Raw genomic sequence first — 16,925 nt, 5'->3', positions numbered from 1 at the left:
GGAAACATGTCCATTAGGGAGGCCTTTGAGATGACAGCTGCCTGTCATGCGCATTCAGAGTTTACATGGAGACTGCCAACAGCAGCGTGTGGACACATCCCTCACACCCTACTGGCTGGGAAGCAAACAAACAATGGGCATCTGTAGGAGCACAGTGCTGGAACCTTGTAGCAATTTTCAAACAGGGAATCATAATTCATTTGAAGAGTAAACTATTTGGATTATCGTGTCCAAGCCTGATCCATATGACATTAGACCAAGCAACAGGACATCTCCTTAACAGTTTTTTTGGCTGTAACACCGCGTCCTTGAGGGCTATTTCCCCCTGCTCTTCCCAGCACACCTGTATTTAATAAAAAACAGGTGTAAGGTAATAAACCTATTAACAATCAGATATTGGGTGTGTCCCCCTGGCAGATAACTCAGATAGATTACCTTCAAATTTAAATCCTTACAGCTGTGCAATGGATGGAAATTACAATCTTCCATTTAAATCTTTTGAAGTAGAAAAAGAATATTTTAAAGAACTACAAGAAAATGGAAGTTCTTGCAAGTATAGGAATTACTTGAAGAATAAGAATTCTGTGATGTTGTTAGTACAGTCAGCTTCATAACAAAGACACAGTTACAATGTAATATGTAATTTACCATTAATACAAATACCCTCACTTCATTTACAAGGTTCTTAGACAGAGCGGTGCGTCTGAGTGCCGACATTCACTTGGGTGCATTTTATGCAGTAATGCACCTTTTTGCGCTCTCCGTGTTAGAACAGTAAAACCCCAGACCACAAGCAGAGTTCACATATAACCCAAATTAGCGCTCAACATAATGCTACCATTTCAAGTAAAACCCTTCCACAGAAGCCAACACATAATGTCCCCCCTTGTTAAGATAATGAGCAGCATGTCCCACTCCCCGATGAAAGTGTTAACAATCTCTTTAAAATACCAACACCTCTGCCCCAGTGAGACAAAGCCACCCACAGACAGACGGTCCATGGAGACAGAAGGACAGCTGCATGCTGAAGGATCAGCCTACATACAAGGATAGACACAAGCCACCTCAGACTGACAGACGTGATGGATTCATAACCAGGTTCATGAATTCTGGAAGAAAACACTACAACTGATACCCTATGTACTTTCATCAGAATGTGTGCTGTCCTCCAAGCCTCTTGCTTGAGTGATGTCAGCAGTAAACGCATCACAATGCCTTATCTACTCGTGGTAGGGCTGCAGCTAATGAGGCTATTTACATGTTTGCTCTGTGGGTTTGTTTAACAAGCACGTACAATGGTAAACAGGAAACCAGCTTCTCCTCTCTTTCTCCCCTTCTCCCTCCCTCTCTCTTTCTCTCTGCCTCTATCCCTTACTTCACACATTTGTGTGTGACAGGAATCAAGGTCTGATCCATTTGAATAGAAGTTTGGCAACTTTCAGACTCAAAATTACTGACAAAATCCTAAAAAAAAAAAAAACTGCTGTAATCCTTAAACTCTGTTCCACGAGGGTGTCTTTGCTTGTGCCATCATCAGAACAGCCTGGATGCTAGGGTTGGAATGGCTTTTTGTTTGCTGCACTATTGGAATATTGAGACTCCCAATTTCTGCTATCCTCTTTGCCATGGTGCTCTTTTGAACATTAATCAACAGAGTAAAGGTGGTGTTGATGGGCAGGAATCTGTTTTTTACCCTTCTTTTACTCCTCTTTTCCTCATCAGGTCATACTGTTGCTGCTGTTCTCTCTTGTTGGGCCAAAGCAAGAGTCACCAGCATCACTTGGTAGATCTTTATCTTAGAGCAGAAAACTGAATGTGAACTAGTCAGAGAGGTCGTGTACACTCTGCCTGTCACAGTTCTTCTTACAGCCCCTGAGGAAAGGCAGACATTACAATATCGGTTTCCTGCCATCATGGCAGGAAATCTACTAGCAGATTTTTTTGCAGTGGAAGGGACTATCACAGTTTTGAAAATGTTTAAACAACAGCTATTTCTGTTGTTTGTCAAATCCTTGTTTTTAAACTGAAGTGTAGGCCCAGCCATCCTGGATGTTGTTTTATGAATGTTCCCTACCCAAATGAGCTGGTGACCTCCAGTAGAGGACTGTTCATGGCATAATTGCCTCTGACAGGGTATATGGCAGTCATAATCCCAATGTAGAAAGCAGATGCTCTCTCTGACAAACAGGAGAACATTTTCCACTTTATGTAGACAAAGCTTGCACAGTTGCAAGTGTTTGATGAAATAAACCTTGACTATTTTCAGTGAAGTGTATGAAGGAGAATACCTGTGCATGCTGAACTATTTCACTCTGGCATAACCACCTACAGCCTTGGAGACTTACTAAGATTGATGAAACAGTTAAACGCTGAGAACAATGATTGTGCCCAGACTGAAATTTGAGCATGCTTCTTCTATGATAAACAACAATGTGGATGAATTTAAGCATTAAAAGGCGATAAATTAAGCATTTTTGAGATTTTGATGGGGAAGGACACCTTGTGCAGACACTATAAAGGTGTAAATACTGGACGTGCCGTAGAGCATGTTGTTTGTTTTACTTTTGAAAATGTGTGTGTGGGTGTTGTTGTTTCCTTTTCAAACTATGCTCTTGTAACATTGGGTAAATATGGAGCGTCTCAAAAGCCAAAAAAATCCCTCTCACTCTCTTTTTCTCTGCCTGTCACATTCTCTTGGGCTCCTTTTCTTCCTCTGTCTCTGTTTCTCCCTTTACACAGGTGAGTCTCCACCCAGGTAGGAATACTGTTAAATAGACCATCGCTCATGAGAATCTCATTGCAACTCAGAACAACTGATCCAAGCTGCACCGTATAGTAAAACTTCATTCAGCCAATCTGTTTAATAACTGCATCTTGGAGCCAGAACGCCATCTTTAATTTTCTTGGAATTATGAAAAGGGGAATTATGAAAAATATTTGAAAAGGGGACCCAGGCGTACAGTAAATACTGAGGACTGAGGGAGAAGAAGAATAAGCTGCTACACTCACAAGAGAGGTTCAGTGACTGATAGACAGACATGAGAGCTTTATAGGTTGGAGGGCAGCCCTTGTGCTTAAATGTGGGAGAACTGCAAGTTTAATTTCAGAGGCAGCGACGGAGCATGGGAATATAATATTCTCGTCTAGCCGGGCCGCTGTTTTGGACTGCTGGTATAGCAACCATTCCTCATCCCCCCGGGAGAACGCTGGCTGGGCTCCGGTGTGACTGCCGATCCAGTTTCCCTCTGCGACCCGCCCCACCCTCGGCTGCACCACGGCAACAGAAGGCAACTTTCTCAGCGCCATGGCGATGGAAGCTGGTCCTTCCATCACCATGGCAACAGAGGCCGTGCTGTAGAAATGTCTCTCGTGCTCTGCAGCGAGAATGCCACTTGAGTGTGGAATGCGTTTGGGGGAGAGATCTGTTCTCTGGCGGCACTTTTGGGGTTTTTAGGACTTCAGCACCCACCTTTTCCCTTTATGGTCATTTTAAAGGATATCAGGTTCCTGATGTCTCCCCCTTTACAGAGTCATTTCAAAGACAAAGAGAACCATGAGATGTGGTGTGTGTGCCGCAAGAGATCATACGAAACTTTAAAAACATAACGGATTTCATAAACATATTTCATTCCAGCTAATCTTTCAGATCTTTCTCTTCTAAAAACAGACCGCTTCTCCCAGCTCAGTCTGGATCAGACAGCACCTGTACTTTCAATTAGAATGCAAGATGAACAGACTCTTTTTGATTCAAAGCAGAATGCAGTTCAGTAATAAAGAATAATAACTTCTGAAGTTACCAATCAAAGCCATCAGAGACTCATCAGTGGGGAGCTAACTGAGCTATTATCACACAGATATCTCCTTAGGCCTGTTATTTAGTACACAAGAAAGCCTTCAGAGTTATTCAGTTTTAAACACAGCTTTACCACAAGTGAGCGTGTGATTAAGAGTGAAAGAGAACACGTTTGAGAGAGTGAGTGTGTGATAATGAGTGAGTGAGTTAATAACAGAGAACGCTCCTACTTGTATTAACTAATGACCTTGCAGTAGAAACCAGTCCGAGTGAAAGAGGGGAGGGAGAGGAGAGGAGGCCAGATCAGAGCAGAGTGGATCTGGAGACCTGGGAGTGTGAATAAAGACCTCAGAGCTGAGAAAATTCCCCCCATCTCAGAAAAACAAACACTATAAAGGCTTCCATATGTGAGCTGTATGACTCGAAGGCTGTCGCTCCAGCAGTGCTTCTGTCAGAGGTCGGCACTATCCCAGAGTGCCGAGTGATTCCTCAGAATCAGGCCTGAAGAAGAACCCCAGTGGGGTTGGATATTAACAGCATCTCCCTCTCAATGACTTATAAATGAGCTCATTTTGGGCCAAAAGAAACAGGGGCCATGGCGACCATAACCAACACAGGGGATGGATGTAACTGCTCTCATAAAATTTAATAAAGCCTGTTTTAAAACAAAAACAGAGAGAAGAAACAGGATGAGCATAGAGGGAGGGATGGAAGGTTACAGTCTCCTGCTCTTACTATAGCATTCATCAGTTCTCATCTGTTCTTCCCACAATATGAGTAACACATGGCCTTTCACACCTGTCCCAGTGGAGGAAGGGATGGAGTTACCTATGTCTGACTCAAAGGTGTCAGGTTTCATTGTCACCCGCAGCGCTTACCTGTCCAGGTCGTCCTTCTTCATGTCATAGTTCCTCAGGACCCGGAGCAGCTGGACATCTTGGCTGAGGAAACAGGGGGGCAGCAGGCCATGGATCCCCAACTGCAGCCGCTCCTCCAGGGAGAAGGCCATGCCCTGCAGGGGGACACAGGTATTATACCTCCACCACTTACAGACACACAGATACACTCATACACAGACACACACACACACACACTTACAAACTCAAAGATACACTCATACACAGACACACACACACACACACACACACACATATACTTACAGATACAAAGATATACCCACACACACACATACACACGTGTGCAGACACACATGCTCTTACACAGATGTTTCCACTTATCAATATTTTCTGAATTGGTCATGAGAGCACATGCTTGGGCCAATGTCAGTTATATGGGAGTATATCTGCCTTATAGTGGTAATTCTAGACATGTGTGCCTACCCTGGCAGCTGACCTGGGGTCAGTGAGTTCTGTGTGGGCAGTGGCTGCTGTGCTCTGACCTGAAACCAGAATCTTACACATGCGCCACACTGTTCAGGGGTTCTATGTGTGTTTGCTATGTTGTTGCAACCTTGGGTCCCCTACCTGCATCTTGAACACTCTGGAACTGTTTGTGGCTCATTCTCCTCTGCTTTTCTGAAAACTCAGCCCTAACACGACGGAGCAGGGCAAACGTGGCTGCATCTCTCCGTGAGCTGGGGACGCGGTATTTTTACCCCTAATAAAAGCAGGCCGAGACCGACTCTCTGCCTCATTACCGCCTCCCTGGCTGCCGCTACTGCCGTTTGCGGGAGAAGAAAAGAAGAGAAAAAGCTGCTCCGCTTCGTCTCCCGAAGCACGGCCACGCTTGCTTGGATCGCGCTCACAGCTCTGTGCTAGTGAACAACACTTTTATATCTGGTTATGTTAGGGGTTTGGCTATAAAAGCACATTTGATTGCATGAGCACAACTGGGGACTGTGAATTAGAAAAGCATGCTGCGCACAGAGCAATAAAATGCGGTGTTCTTGACGTAGAGTGAAACCATCAGAACTGACAACAGACAAATTTCTCAAGCACACTACCCGAAAAACTGTTCTAATAACTGGAATGCGTTCTCTCTCAGTGGCAACCTGGGCCACACGCATGCTAGAGCCCCCGGGGACACCGGCACCGATGGTTTCCGTGGTGACCCCTACAGCAGCATCCGAAATTGTCTCAGAAAGGCACCCCCACCACCAAACCCAACCCCTATTATCCCATCCACAAGCGGTAAGGATTCAGCAGGCCTAAAGCCTATGCAGTGTCCCACAGGGGAAAAGCTGTTCCCCAGACCGTCCTCATTACTCAAAAGGAGATCTCTGGCGTCGCTGCAGTTGGGAAAGCATGGCCCTGAGAGGCTCTCCAAAAGTTCTATTAAGGATTCGTAAAACTAACACACTGTGCTCTTCTGTGACTGCCTGGACGTGACTTGATTGGTGTGCTGCTGTAGACGGCCTGCAGCAGAGAGATGACGGAAAATGTCAACCATTTACAAACACGCTGCTGTGTGTGGAGCCGACCAGATAAATATAAGTGCATGGATCACATTGTGGAATGGAAGACACACACACGCACGCACACACATACACGCATGCACACGCACACGCACACGTATACGCACACGCACACGCAAACACACACAGAGTACTGTCCAGAGTTTTGTCTTTTCCCAGCCATGCTACAAATTCCTTCAGTGGTGGGGTCAGTATCTGGTGTTCCTCAGAACTCCCACCAAGTTCAAAACAAGCTGATCAATCAAAACCTAACCAGCCATGTGGGAATTACTCATCTCTGATGGTGAGACCAAGGATGATGCCTTTGGAAATATCTGTCTCTATCAAGTCATGAGCAGGAGTGTGTCTTCAGGCTTCAGTCACAGGACAATGACAGGACCAGATAAGATACAAGCACCAATCAGGATCCAGAAAATATGAGCTCCCAGCTGAAACACGCCTCATCCTTTTGTGGTGGGAGTGCTACATGTACCTGGATTCCTACAGCCCAGATTATTCAAACACAAGAGGTAATAAGGAGTGTGCTCAGTCCCTTACACAGAACACAGAACCAATGTAACCCAAAGACTTTACTCTAATTCCATGCAGAACCAATGCAGCTGGGAGACTTCTGTATGCAGACAGACACATACACACACACACACACACACACACACACACACACAAACAGATAAATAAACACATCATTCAAAGACAGTTAAATCAGGCCTTTCTGATCTCTCTACATGCAGTCTGAATTAAGAATCAGAGAGGAAGAGAAGGACAAAAAATGCCTTTGGGCATCATTTCATCAGCAAGCAGAAAGTCTTTGGCTTCACTTTTTTTTTTTTTTTTTTTTTTTTTCTGGAGATGCCAGTTTGTTAAGTGAAGTGTTCTGTGTCTTCATCACAGTCTGTATTTAAGAAATCTCAAATGCTGGCAGGACATTCAGAGCAACAGACCTAAGGTTAGCTACATATTATAGCTCTACATAATTAAAAGAGGGTATTCTATTTTTGATAAAACCACTGGTTACTTTCCTTTACATATATACAGGACTTGATAGTTCACTGGAAACCCTTATGTCTAAATATAAGAAGCTTTGTTACACATTCTCTAACATGTATTTCACATATCTTTACAGTAGTGTTAATAAATTGTATACTTGCACTGAACCTGTTGAACTATGCACATGTGCATGCACACACACACACACAAACACACACACACAAACACACACACGCACAAACACACGCACAAACACACACACACACACATACACAAATACACACAGACAGGTTTTATTCCTGATGGGAATTGGTTTGTCAAGAGGAGGGCATCACTGCCCTGCTTTTGAGCATGAATGAATGAGAAATGACAAATGAATAACATTACATCCTAGTACGCTCCCATCCTATTAGCATTAATTAATGGGACAACCCTCCCAGATCTGAAAGCTGGCCATGCCTGTAATGGAAACCAGCCCATGGGAGCAATTAAGCTCCCCATCAATGGCGTGAGTAAGGGGCTGCAGGCCTCAGGCAGCCAGGTGGGGAGGGGCTCTGATGATGACCTTGTTCCTGGCGGCACTTCTGTGGGAACAAACGGGCAGTCTGGCATCCCTTGGCACACGACAAGACCGACTGTGCCAGTGCGGTGGTTTGGGCAAGGCATATAAATATCACATCCCATCCTTAAATGGAGCACGCTGTCTCCAGCAAAAGCATCATGGGACGTCAGTCAGTCTTCAGTCTTGGCAGCTGTTTGGGAGGGCGAGCGAAGGGCTGCCCAGAAAAAGGCCAAGTAAACCAGAAAGAGTGTAAATATAGAAGAGGAAGTGAGACTTGTTGGAGGGAGAGGAGCATGAAGTAAATCTAACCAGCTGATGTGGTCTGACAGGCTGTTTCTTAGGCAAACATTTCTAATTGCTCTGAGGAATATTTATAGAGCGAGACACATCTGATACACCAAAGGATTAAAAATGACAGGACTGTGAGGAGATTCCTGTTTATCAATGGAATCCAGGACCATAATATTAATTCTGAAACTCAGTGGTAAACCTCCAACTCCCACAGCATGCGCACACACACACACACACACACACACACACACACACACACACACACACACACACACACACACACTTGCTCCACTAAGTTTATATTTGTTTGTTTGTTTGGTAAGGATTATTGTGATTGATGTTGAGGCCTCTCTCATTCCCTCAGAGTGGCAGAGAACACTTCCATGCACCCCACCACATCTGAGGCACTCCCTCTCCCTGCCCGCTAGCTCAGCGCCCACAGGCGTTTACGCCAGGAGCGTTACGGTTCACTCCAACCTGTAATTTGTCAACGAGGCGGTCCAGACCGAACCGGCAGCACAGATAGAAATCGCACGGCCCCAAAGCAACCACCTCATTGGCTCCTTCCGATGGCAAAACATGAAAGACTGAGATTTGCACGCTGACAAAAGATAAAATAGCTGCAGCGCCTTCCAGCAAGATGAAAAGGCTCTTTCCACTCCCCTGCAGCAGAAAATCAACAGTCAGGTTCTACAGGAACAGCCATGGCAGGCAGGCCAGCAAATCACAAAGCAGATAAGGACATGTAAACACTCTCTGCCTTGCAAGGGAACCTGTTCAACGGTGCCACATGTGCAACAAAAAACGCTGCAGTCCTTTGTGACTAAACCCTGCGGATCTGTGTTCTGCGGCTTCCCCTCAGACTCTGTACACAGTATCCCCCTACTGTTGTTCTCATCTTCACGTCTACGGATCGTAGCGCTTGCTTTCTCCCACCTCACCTTCTCAAATTTCATCTTCTCAAGATTTCAAATCACGCTGCGTGCGCTTGGGACGCACTTCGATGACAGCAGATGGGATTGGCTGCACACGCTCAGACTACCACAGGTCGAAAGCTCTACCAATCTGCACATGCTCAGTTGGCTGCCTCGCAGGTGCCAAAAGTGACACACTGGCAGTGAAGTGGTGAGAAGTTATGATTAAAGCGCTTTTTTTTTCCCTGATACAGCAGGAGGGAAATGTTTTGAGTTCCTCTACACTTCAGCGCTCCTCTGAAATCCAGCAGAGTGAGGCACCCCTGACTTATGTAGTCTGCATTTGTACTTCTTCCATTTTAGGACAATGAGACCCCAAAATGAAAAACTAAAACAATACTTTCCCAGAGAAAAGGTCTCACTGACTAGGAAAAGGCACAAGGCAGGCAGGCACCATATTGGTCCAACAAAGGCTAAAGATTAGAGATAAAAGATGACATTCCTCTGAAAAAGGAACTTTTAAATGGATTTTTAAACTGAGGTTTGAAACCATTAAATAGCAGTTTACACAATACACTCACAAGCATGTGATTAAATGTGTTACTGCAAGCTGTATTAGAGCTAAGTCAAACAGAAACCCCAGGTTCTCCATTTCTTCAGAGGAATAACAGAAGTGGACAGACACTGGGCCTCCATCAGACTGCAGAATGAGGAGGCATTATTCCAGATATATTCCCCCTGAGTAGCGCATTGGCCTGTACTGAAACCGCTGTACAACAGCCACACCGCCTGTGTAAATCACCTCTGTCCAGAGTGGGTGTAGACACATATATGGATAGTGAAAGACCCAGTGGCGTGTCTGTCTAAGTATCACAGGTACTCCACAAGAGGCTCAATAAAAGCTCACATTTGAGCATAAACCTGAGCGCTGTATGTCAGACTGTGTAAATCTCTGACAGTATAAATCAGAAATAGTATAAATCTGTACCTGCATAAATCTGAAACAGCATAAAGATAAAATGAAGAATACAACCTAGCAGGTCTTTGTTGATTTATTCAAGGGACTGCATTAATGTGGAAAAGGAGCTGTTGTCCTAGAGCACCAAACCCGGAACATGTCCTGACCACTCTGTGAACATGTACTGACCAGCAATGAACACTTTATAAACAGCACCTTTGGGACTCCTGGGTGACTAAGTCAGTCAGGGTTCTTGTTTTGAGTGCAGACTGAGCCCTACAGTCAGCTGGGCTGTGCCATTAGCCAGCAATGAGTGAGAGTCCACAGCAGTGGAACACACTGTATTTGCTCTGTAGGGGGCAGGGTGGGTTACATCAGCATGGGTCCCCTCTTTGCACAGCTCATTAGTACTCTCTAGAATACCACCTCTATGTGACCGCACCTCTTATTTCTGGTGGGCACAACACTATGACATAATAATTCTCAGGTTATTAGACACTGTGCATTGTGGGATTGTGTGTGCATTGTGTCATGCAAATAAGCCAGGGTTTTGGACAATATGGATACAGGCATGACCACAACACAGAGGACTGCGAGTTCCACATGACTGGCTGAATGCATTAACATCAAGGCATGGATGAAAGACAGTGCACATCAAACAGTGACTAATGTAAACAATGGGTTATTTAAATGTTATTTGGACTGAACTTCATAAGTCACCCATGTCTTAACCCCAAACCTCACTATTTCAAGCAATGACTATTCATGCATCAAAGCTCTGGCTTTCCTACTGTCCCTAAGCTCTGGTGAACAGGGTGTGAGATTTCTCTTAAGGGTAGCCTCACACACACATACACACACACACACACACACACACAAAAACACACATGGACACCATAACTCTCTAACAAACTGTAAGTCTGGGAAAAAATAAACAGCTTCTAAAACACTATATAAGCAAATTTAAAAACCAGAAAAGGCAACAAACTGTTTGTATTAAAATAAAAAAAGCTCTCCACATGTGATTTAGGCTTTTTCTAGCAGTGTGTTTTGGCCGGCAGTGACCCTGAGTGGGTTCATCATACTGCAACAGCTGGAGGAGAGTCTGACTCATTCACCTCTCTCCCTTTTTCTCCCCCTCTCTCTCTCCCACACCCCCTCTCCCACTCCCTCTCCCTCCCTTTACCTCTCCCTCTCTCTCCCTCACCAGCTCCCCCTTGTCTCTCCATACCTCTCCTTCTCCCCCTCCCTCCCTTACTCTCTGCCTCTGGTTGTCTCTTTCTTCCTCTCTCTCTTTCTCCTCTTTCTGGCTCTCTACCTCCCCTGTCTCTATCCATCTGTCTCTATCTCTCTGTCCATCCTTCCCTCTCTCTCACACTCCCCCTCTCTTTTCCCTCCTCTCTCTCCCTCTCTCTGTCTCAGCTCTGTGCTGTGCATTCATTGTGAGAGAGCAGCAGGGAGACTGTGCTTGTTTCAGAAGGAGGGGGGGGGGGGGGGGGGCTGCGAGGTCTCCCTTTTTCTATTAATCCCAGACCGTCCGGCAACATACCAATCCCATTGTTTTATCGATTGTGGCATTTCTGTCTAGACACAAAGAAAAACAGCGGGAGCGGGTTGACTGTCCCGGCGTTCACAGCGAGGGACGGCAGAGCGAGGGAAATCGCCGCATTCCGGATTACGGGACGAGGCATGGAGACGGGACACTCTCATGCTGGCGCACAAAGACGCACTGGCACCAAACTCAGACGCACACTGGCTCTTCATGGTCCAGTTCCTTGGAGGTCTGGCAAGCTTAATCCACGGCATTCCAACATGACCCAACCCCCCAGCCCCCCTCCTGATGCTGCCACGTAACCCCTGCAGGCCCTGTGAGGGACAGCCAGTCTGCAGGGCTTCCCTAAGGGATCACAGCGCCCCCACCTGGAGGGGGAGCCTGGTGCACCCCTCCGCCCCCTCCCCATCCAGAGCTCCAGGTGTGAGAGGAAGGCGGAGTCCCCCGAGGCAAGCTCATCTCCTGATACTCTCGGCCTCTCCGGCAGGGTGCCGACCGCCGGCTCCCGGAGCAGCGGGATGTGAATGAGGTTGGCTCTCCTGCAGTGCGTAATATTGAGTAGCCGTGAAAGTGATCACCTGTCTGACCTGCAGTCCAGCGAGAGCCAGTTTGATCAGGCCGCCGCCCCACGGAGGACCCAGGGCCTATTGACAGGGCTCTCTCTCTCCCACATGCCAGGGGCTCTGTAATCACCAGCCCCTCAGTCTCTCAATGCACCACAGAGACTGTCAGAAACCTGACATTTCCAGTCTCTGTCAGAGGCTCCCTGGGGCCGGGGGGGTGGGGGGAGCTGGGGGGGGGTGGGCGACACAGAGCTGAGCACCAAGGTAAACATGTCCCCCTCTCCCACATGGAACAGGGTGGGGGTGGGAGGGGGATATGAGCCAATACACAGCTCTACTAGGGATGCTATCTTTCTACACTGAGCCACAGAGGACACAATGACTAAGAAGCCTTGAGAAAGTAATCAGAGCCCACAAACTACCTGTGGAAGAACGCCCTGCAGGCACCAACATTCTTTCACAACCACTGGATCGGACTGCTACCAAGTTCTGCTGAAGAGGAGAGTGATAAATCAATGCTTCGTCTCAGCCCCGCTGAGCTGGTGCATATCGCGCGCTGACAGACTTATGGAGGAACATTAGAGTGAGGTTTTGTTCCAGGAGAAAAAAAGAAACACAGGTGCTAAGCTTCAGCCTTGTTTCCATTTCCCAGCAGAGCTTGGATTCTGTGTTTGTGAGGTCCAGCGTGGTTTATGCCGCTGCCCAAAAAGCCAAGTTATTAACTATAGCAGCGATGGAAACACTGAGAGCAAAACCCCTCACGCTGTCACCACAAACCCCCTGTGCGCTCGAGTGCGGCAACTGCGATGATTCATAAAACATGCAGAGTCATCCATCTGGGCCCGAGCTCAGAACTTGGACAGGGTGCAAATCAAGGGTCAACCTGGTGTCATAACACAAACCCACGCCCAGCTACCAGCCTTTACTTTCTGCAGCTCCTTCAGCATTTTTGTGCTGTTTTGGATTGCGGTCCTCAAAACCCAAGAGCAGAGACAAGGGGTCTCATTCCAGTCCGTCGTCAGGAACGGCCTTCACGCGCTTTCACACGACACCGCCGAGGAGGTCATCCACAGCACAGCCCGGCTCCCTGCGGAGACCCGACTCGGGCCCGCAGCGCAGACGGATGATATGATCAGAATGTCGGGCTTCTATTTCCGTTTCTTGCTTCAGAGTGAATTTCCTGTTTTATAATTTGTTTGTTCGTTTATGTCCCTGCTGACAGGCATGTAATCATGTTTTCCAGCTATTGAGATGCTCAGTACGAACAAAAATGTTTGTATATACTTCTGCGCTCAATTCATGCCAAGGTGCAGCTGTATTGTTTTATTTAGGCAATTTATTTTTTTTTTTTCCTTTTTAACTATTTTTGCTTTTCACAAGTGTTGAGATATATTACACTCTATGTCTGTGAGTAATGACTGGCTAATTGCTTTCAAGACCAACTAAGTGCTGATTGATTACATTTCAAGGATCTCTAGGTTTCCTCATTGGCTCAGTATGATTACCTAATCAGTTCCTCAGCAATTGTTTGAGGGAACTGTAATTGGCTCCTGTAAAGCTGCTAACCACCAGCCTCTTCCCATAATTGCTGTAGCACACAAGACAAATGTACTGAGACACATCTGTTGATTTGTGCAAATGAAAGGAATGTATATGGGAAAAGACCAGAGTTCGAAGCCGTGCCGTGAGTGCTGTCCTTTCCTTGCTTCTTTGGCAGTTTCACATTAGGACTCGGCCCCTGCAGAAGTTTCACGGCCTGCTCTCTGCAGAGTGCATTTCGTCCCATTTAAAGTCAGACGGAGCTACATTAAGGGTCGTGTTTGGCTTGGAGGCGACTCCGAGCTCAGCCCGGTAATCTAGTTTTAATGAAGAAAGAATGCAGACACAGAGCAGATCCCTTACAGACCAGCCTTTGGGTCTTACTGACCTGAACGCAGGCTGAGTGTGCTGACAGATGGTCTGTCCAACAGCGGCTGTGTCACTGTGAGAAACACAATGCACTGTGTTCTGTACAAAAGGAGCAGGAGAGAAGGTCATATACAAGCATTCAACCAAAGCTACATGCAAAAGCCAATGCTGGGAAGTGAATACAGCGTTTATTCTCCTTTCCAGCTCCTTTCGGCCAGGAGACTGAAATCTGTACAGGTGTGTTCACTTGTGAAGGTGTAGCCCAGGTGTGTTGAGCCACATGCAGTTCCTCTACACATCTGACCACCACCCTCAGGAATCATCTAGGTGGGGGCTGAGAACAGGGTCAAAAGGGCAACTGTCAATCACAGGACAACAGGTTAAGTGAAACCCCCCTCCTTTCCTGACAGCCTCCACTCTCATTCAGACCCTGCTACATCAACTACCCAGAATTCCCTACTCCATCATAAAATCCCTTCAGTGACACTTTTACAGATCCATCCTTGCAGATTGCTTAAACATTTGAGAATATTTACAAATCCTGATAAGTGCATGATAAGGAATACAAGCACAGCTCTTCCAGATCATTTAATTTCCAGTCTAAACATGCACTTCTTTTTGCAGTGCATCTGCGCATGCGTCTAAACCCGACGTCGAAGGAGGCTTTCCCTGACAGTGTGGGACACATGCCCAGGAACGATTTGGAGGGCTATGAATTCATAATGCCAAGGAGAATGAACACAATGACAGACGCCTATCACATGTAGGTTGACGTCACAGATGTAGGTTTTCAACATTGTAATCAAAAGAGTGCTGTACCGAGGTTTTCGGATAATGAATGTAATGTAATGAGACAGCACAGGTATGCTGCGGTTGGTGAGTCAGGTGCAGAGTCACGCACAGAGACTGAGGGATTCTGTTAGCGGCAGCAGATCCAGGAGGGTGGAGATGGATTATTTCACAGCTCACATGGAGAAAGAAAATAAATCCAAAAGTAAATATCAGACACTCGGAGTGGGAATGAATCACAGCTCATCTGTGGTTATTTTTGAAGGAGAAAATTGTGCAAAATGGAAGAATCTTGTGTAGTTATGTTCTGGAAATACTTTTGGAAATGTTGGGAGATTCAGAAACACAATCTGCAGCTGTTGTCAGAACGGGGGCCTGGAGACGGACCGATTGCTCACAGCGCAGCACCTACACGAGGCGGACACATGTACAGAGAAAACAAACCCGTGACGCTCCTTGGAAAAATGACCTGAAATAAACGTGCTGAAACCAACAGGATGAGAGAGTGCCCCCTCATTCTGCTCTTCCAGTCACAGTCTGTTCTCTCTGCGCTCTGAAATCTCCCTGTGGACACAAAACAAACAGCTACACTCTCACAGCGCCAACAAAAAAACATCCACCATCGTATTTGACTAGTACAATCTCGTCAAACAATCAGTAACAAAGGCAGCAGCTCACACTAATTCATTTGTAAAGAGAGGCGTTGGAATTATTAACTATGGTGCTCAGTAACACTGTGTTCCATGCATCTATCATGCACACAGTGGTGGTTCTAGCTTGTATGGCACCCAGGGCAAACCCCCCCTTCAGCCCCCCCGGCCAACAAAAAAAGCACCATTCTGCACTAACTGTAATTTTTATTCAGACATTTGGAACAACAGAAATAAATAATCATAGCATTTAAAACTATATAAATATAAAAATATATACAAAAATAAGACAAATATCAGAAAGAAGTAACAAAGACTTACAAAAAATTGTAGCATATGAATACAAATAAAAAAGAGAATCGAAACCAGAGGGTGCTCCAAAATACTTCAGAAGTGCTCTTGAATTTGCTTTGAAATACAGTATATGAGTCTGACACCCTAAACACGTTTATTGCACAGTTAAATATACATATCATTATGCACAATTTATCAAACTTTCAGAATAGGAACTTCCTCTTTTTCCTAAACTGGGCACCTGATGGCTTAGACCTTTTCTTATCCATTTGTGTTGATTTGGCACTCGAACATCAATACATTACCCATCCCCCAACAATGTCAACCAAGAGACAAGACTAAACCAATTCACCTTGGTGGTGTGCAGACTGGTTTTATATTATTCTTAACGATTTCGCACAAACCAGAAAAAAAATGCAACAATATGTCTTTGAAACTATATATTCACAGTATTATGTGGTTTATTTGGTAGCATTTTGTAGTGTGACTAATTTTACAAATTGCATTAGTACTGTACAAAGTTAGAGGTGTGCTATCTGATAGATTCCCCCGCTCCCCCTACCTTGGGCTTCCACTGGGGAGACCTGAAGCCAACCTACCCCTGCCCCCCTCTCCATCTCGTACTTCTGAGTGGGAGACCTTCCCAGGCAGTAGCCTGCCTAGCTCACAAACTAGAATCAGGGCTCCCACTCCGACAAGGTTAATTGACCCGCACGGTGACATGATATCATTACCGTGACGTGCAAATGAGCGATAGAAAACCGATCGCGCAAATGTCACCTTTCCGAATTTTTTTGTGCGGGCGCCCTGTGCTGCCCCTGGCAAGATACCGCCCTGGGCGGCTGCCCATGTCGCCCATACCTAAATCCGTCACTGCATGCACAGAGTCTGTAACTACAGTGTGTCGTGGTGGTGTGTTGCACTCATGTATGATATACAGAGAAGGTCTGTATTTGCAGCACACAGTGACAGTGTGTTCCGTTCTTCTGAAGACTGCTGAAATCCACTGGTTTGGTCCCGTGGCATTTCCTCCCCCGGCGACACCAACGTGTTTGCAAATATTCATCGCCCTGACCTTTACCTGCGCTGTAAGCTGGATGTGGCCTTGGCATAACACCCTCACAGGCCCTTTAAAAGGCCAGAACAGAGCAGCAGATCGGCTTCCTAGGCCTCTGAGATTTCACGTGTCTTACACCTTCATACACAGGACCCCACCAAACGACCAGAAAG

The 16,925-nt window shown here is 46.1% G+C and overlaps 1 protein-coding gene across 2 annotated transcripts in view; it reads right to left on the bottom strand.

The window, feature by feature from the left end:
• me1 (malic enzyme 1, NADP(+)-dependent, cytosolic) overlaps window positions 1–16,925 on the bottom strand; it is a 64,205-nt gene that overhangs the window by 35,601 nt on the left and 11,679 nt on the right. The window contains exons 1-2 of one of the 2 annotated variants that reach the window (XM_036539116.1): window positions 12,981–13,045; window positions 4,672–4,805 (exon numbers count right to left, since the gene is read on the bottom strand). In XM_036539116.1, the coding sequence (XP_036395009.1) occupies window positions 4,672–4,805; window positions 12,981–13,001 (155 nt within the window). In that variant the 5' untranslated portion in view covers window positions 13,002–13,045. Of the gene's footprint in view, window positions 1–4,671; window positions 4,806–12,980; window positions 13,046–16,925 lie in introns of those variants that run through there. The other variant, XM_036539115.1, reaches the window with a different exon arrangement.

The sequence above is a fragment of the Megalops cyprinoides genome, chromosome 10 (assembly GCF_013368585.1).
Source record: "Megalops cyprinoides isolate fMegCyp1 chromosome 10, fMegCyp1.pri, whole genome shotgun sequence".
Lineage (NCBI taxonomy): Eukaryota > Metazoa > Chordata > Actinopteri > Elopiformes > Megalopidae > Megalops > Megalops cyprinoides.
The sequence above is the reverse complement of the archived record's forward strand: the minus strand, read 5'-3'. Positions and strand labels throughout refer to the sequence as shown.